Source organism: Vespa mandarinia, chromosome 5 (genome assembly GCF_050613455.1).
Source record: "Vespa mandarinia isolate Hongniang chromosome 5, ASM5061345v1, whole genome shotgun sequence".
Classification (NCBI taxonomy): domain Eukaryota; kingdom Metazoa; phylum Arthropoda; class Insecta; order Hymenoptera; family Vespidae; genus Vespa; species Vespa mandarinia.
In genome coordinates, this window is record NC_140814.1 from 3,975,001 (window position 1) to 3,980,000 (window position 5,000).

The 5,000-nt window shown below is 39.6% G+C and overlaps 1 protein-coding gene and 1 long non-coding RNA gene across 16 annotated transcripts in view; one reads left to right on the forward strand and one right to left on the reverse strand.

Annotated features, from left to right (window-relative positions):
* Nucleotides 1–5,000, reverse strand: part of Sidpn (bHLH protein similar to Deadpan) — a 20,641-nt gene that overhangs the window by 14,031 nt on the left and 1,610 nt on the right. For 2 of the 3 annotated variants that reach the window (XM_035866875.2, XM_035866871.2), the window contains exon 1: nt 3,081–5,000. This exon is cut by the window's right edge. In XM_035866875.2, the coding sequence (XP_035722768.1) occupies nt 3,081–3,260 (180 nt within the window). In that variant the 5' untranslated portion in view covers nt 3,261–5,000. The remainder of the gene's footprint in view (nt 1–3,080) is intronic. The other variant, XM_035866873.2, reaches the window with a different exon arrangement.
* Nucleotides 1–5,000, forward strand: part of LOC118441885 (uncharacterized) — a 118,094-nt gene that overhangs the window by 10,089 nt on the left and 103,005 nt on the right. The window lies entirely within an intron of this gene.

Genomic DNA, 5,000 nt, shown 5'->3' on the forward strand with positions numbered 1-5,000 from the left:
GATAGAGATGACTTTACAGATTGATAATAATATGCGATAATATTTGAAATAGTTTGCGAATGATTTAGAATATTTTTCTAATATACATACATACATACATACATACATACATACATACATATATATACATATATATATATATATATATATATATATATACGTATATACATATTATATTTTTTTAATTGTACATTATTTATCTATATATTAAGACGCATCTTGAAAACGTTTCGTATGCAATCTAAATTTGGAACGAGATCCGTTCGTTATCGGATATAAACCAATCTCATTTCCTACGACAGATAATTAGAGCTTCGCTTGCTTGGATGGACCCTTCTCGTTAAGTAGCGTCAATTAAGTTTTCAGTCGTCGCTATCGCGCTTGCCTCGACGTCAAGGCGACGAGATGGATAACCACCGGAGACCAGCAGTCGTTCTCGTCGTCCTCGTTGTCGTTATCGTCATCGTCGTCGTCGTAGTCGTCGTAGTCGTCGTCGTCGTCGTCGTTGTCGTCGTTGTCGACCTCGTACCTACAATTCCTTCTCAAGCTTCATCATTTTACCTTCTAGCTTATACCTTGAATCTTCAGCAACTGCCACCATCGCTTTCATTAGCTTCGAGTATTCTCCATCTTTCTCTTCGTCTCTATCATCTTCGCCATGCCCCAAGAGTTTACTCATCCGTTACTTCGTTCTATCCACGGGTGATAAACCAACGGATAGAACGAGGACAACCGTAGGAAGTTCGTCGCGCGTCGAGCTCTCGATTCGCTCGAACGGAGCGTGCCCGCGCGAAATGAAGCGCGATGAGAAACTCCTCATCTGAGATTACCAACGGTTTTTGTGTGCGTACACACACATATATATATATAAATATATATAGTGTGTCACGTTTAAATCATTCTCTTAGCCAAATATCATTTAAATTTGCTATCGATAATTACGAAAGGCTAGAAGAGATTTGAAAATATCTTTTGTCATTCGAATCAAAGGGGATCATTTAATATTTGCAAGGATTTATTAAAATGTATATATTCTTGTATGGAGAAAGAAATAAAAAAAAAAAAAAAAAGGGAAAAGAAGAAAAAAGAAAAGGAAGAAAGTAAATATTTTAAATTCGATCAATGTACTATCTTTATATTATCCGTTTTTAGAAATTATCAGAAATCGCACGACGCATCGTCCATGATCGAAGATGTAGGTAGCGAGCCTTAAATGGTCGCCGCGCTTCTATAAGCTCATATACTACATAGGCGCGGAGTCTTCCAAGATGTGTGTGTGTGTGTGTGTGTGTGTGTGTTTGTGTTCGTGTTCGTGCGCGCGCGCGTGTGAATGCGTGTCTGCGGTGAGAACCAACACTTTTCTCACTCTCTCTCCCTCTCTCTCTCTTTTTCTTGTTACTTCTGTCGTTGCAGCCGCATGGTCACGTATCGCGTCTTCATGCGTGACGCGTACGCGAATTTGTGATTTGCATCGGCAAACCGCTCACGGCGAGCTACCTCGTTTCTCGTTTCCGATTTATCCGACTTTTCGTTTCGTCGAAAGCAGGATTCGCGAAACTAACTATAGACATATATATATACATTTATATATTAATATATATACATTTATATATATATATATATATATATATATATATATATATTTATATTCACGAGAAACTTTTTTTCTTATATTTTCTTTTCAATCGAAAGTAAATTATCGAAAATAATTTCGAGATTGTTTTGCGATTATCAAAGATCTATATAATATTATTGTACAGATAATATTACTCCGAAAGTGATAATTTGTTATTTTGAACCAGGGACGTTTCAATGTTCCGCACTATGTGTATGATAATTGCTCATAAATACTATTTGATTATCGCAAATCGATTTTACAAGGCTTCCGTCGCGTTATTGTTCCTACCTTATTATTTACGAGAGCGATGAAACTTTGCAAAACTAGTTCTTTTTTTTTTTTCTTTTTCTTTCTTAATGGAACTACAAAACAATCGGTGACGAGTGGATGAAAGCGAGAGTTATGGTTGATTTTTTAAAGTCTCCTCTCATGTCATCAGATCTCTCTCTCTCTCTCTCTCTCTTTCTGTCTCTCTCTGTCTCTCTTTCGCTCTCGCTCTCTCTTACATATGTTAGGATTCTTTGACCTACTTTCGTAATGAACGTACTATAAGATTTGTCGCGATAATGATCGAGAAATAATCAATGATATATTTCATTTCAATATTACTATTATAATTTCTATGGAATATATGATAGATCGAGAATCTATTTCTTTTGTTTGTTATTTATTTTGTTCTTTTCTTTTTTGATAAACAAAAGTACAGACTTCTGTCGTCACTCTTGTTTCTAATGTTCGCTATTTGCTCCAGATACCAAAGAAGATTCTTAATCATCATCATCATCGTCATCGTCATTGTCATCATCATCATCATCATGAAAGAAACTCGAGAGTTACATACTGTTGGCGCTCCCTTCGTCGTTCTCGATACTGATGCGGTCACTTGACAAAGACCGAAGAACGCGGGACATGTTAGAACGGAAGGAGAGAAGGAGGGTTGAAAGAGGCACGTGCTTAGCGCCGGATCGCATCACGCCCGAGCTTCGTGGATGGGGATTAGAGGTACACGTAAAAGGGTCGAACGATGGAGGGTGCCAACGATGTTTTCTACCGTGACAGGGCAAACGATTTCTCTCTCTCTCTCTCTCTCTCTTTATATATATATATATATGTATTTCTCTCTTTCTCTCTTTCTTAAGGGTAACAAAGAGATAAGAAATTATACGCACAGTTTTACGCTAGAAATTTGTTAAAAAAAAAACAAAAAATGGGACCAATCGAGAAAAGAGCGTTATCATACGAATCTTAAGGCTAAATAAATTTCTTCAGATAAATACGATCCGTTTAGTCGATTCAACGTGAAATGCGAATAATTCGTTTCAACGATTCTTAATGACTGATTCCTTATGATTATTATGTAAATAATCGTAAAGGAAGACAACGGGGGGAAATAATATTAAATAATAATAATAATAATAATAATAATAGTAATAATAGTAATAATAATAGAAAAAAGGCTTACTCGACGTCCGTCCGAGTGTTTCGGGCTCGGGCTAAGGCTAGGACTGGGACTGGGTGCCGGGCTAGGACCCTGATGTACGGCCTGTTGTTGGTGTTGAGACTGCTGATGATGCTGTTGCCTGTGGCTGTTACCGACTGATTTCTTCTCCTGGTGCCTCAGCGAGTGGAGACGTGCAGTCATCTTAGCAGGCCTCCACGGCCCTCAAAAACGACGTTCGCAGCACCCTACGTTCTTGTTTGGAGGTGGCCGAGGCACTCAGCATTTCGCGTATCACAGTGTCCAATGCGAATTAGATCGTACGTATATGGACTTTTCCGTGATCTCGATAAACAATAGTTCGTTCGTACGAGGTAATTTTTTTAAAAGAGTTTCATAGCAATTGGAAAACAATTTTTTTTTTTCCTTTCTAGTTCGTTCTTTTCTCTTCTCACTTTCTTTCTCTTTTTACTCAAGGACAAAATTCTTTCTACGAGATTGAACGTCCAATTTTATTTCTCTGTTTTTTTTTATTTTTTTTCTCCCTCCTTCGTTCCCACTTTAATGTCCCAGATTAACGCACTAGAAACTTCTCGATATATACAGTCAACAACACAAGTCGGACGAGGAAAGTCACCTCCACCTCCTAGGCGAAGAAATTTTCTCGCGATCGCGTTCGACACCCCGTGTGGGAGCACACAACACCGGCGCAAACACCAGCGGCCACGTGGTTGAAGCGCGCGTCGCCGACCACTTGTCACTCGCGAGATCGGGAGAGACGAGACGAGACGAGACGAGACGACGCGTGTCTCTCTCTCTCTCTCTCTCTCTCTTTCTCTTTTGATCGTTCCTTCTATATCTCTCTTCTCTCCTTTTTTCCAACCTCACGACACACAGAGTGGGAGAGATAGATAGATAGAGAAAGAGAGAACGTAGAATTAATTATTCGTACGATTAAAATCTCACGAACATCGTCCACCCCCGAAAGGAAAGAATCCAGTCTTAATTCTTTCTCGAAACTTTCTCGATATAGTTTTCACACACTTAAAAGACGTTATTCATATAATTTCCTTTTTCGTTTGTTCTTTTTTCTTTTCTACACCAAACCAAACAAATAATAATCCAAATAGTCAGACCAATATATATACATATACATACATACATACATATATATATATATGCTTCTTTCGTCTTCTTAATCCAAAAGTGACACTCGTTGACAATGAATCTCACTCTTATCGATAACGATTTGCAATTGTCAAAGGATTCACCTCTCTCAGTTTATAATATATATATTATATATATATATATATTCGTTTATTATTATTATTATAATTATCTTTTATAATGCGAAGAGAAAGATAGAGAGACAGACAGATAGAAAGAGAAAGAGTGAGTTAGAAAGAGAGAAAGAGAGAGAGAGAGAGAGAAAGAAAGAAGAAAGAAAGAAAGAAAGAAAGAAAGAAAGAAAGAGAGAAAAAGAGATAAAGATTTGACACGCGAGCACGCGATAAATTCGCGTCCGTCGATACCCGGATGAAAAACGTTTCGCGATAAAGTGGAGCGAAGAAGAAGCCAGAAGGATGAACGTATTGTGTGTATATATATATACACACATATATATATATATATATATATATAGGGAGGAGGAAGAGGAAGAGAGAGCAAATGTGTCGCGCGTGCTCGCGCAAGGAGGAACGCTGACGGACTGTGAGGCGACGAGCGATCGCTGGCGGCTTTTCGCCGTGGTTGGCGCGTGTGGGTCGAGGAGGTGAGGGGCGCTCGCGCCGTGGTTGGTCGTGCGTGGGGCCGAGGGGTTGGGGGAGCGACGTTCTGGCGGCGGCGGTGGTGGCGGCGGCGGCGGCGGCGGCGGCGGCGGTACTACTGTCGAGAGAGAAGAGAGCTTGGCTGGGAAGGGGAATGGCGGGGATGCCGGGGAGGAGA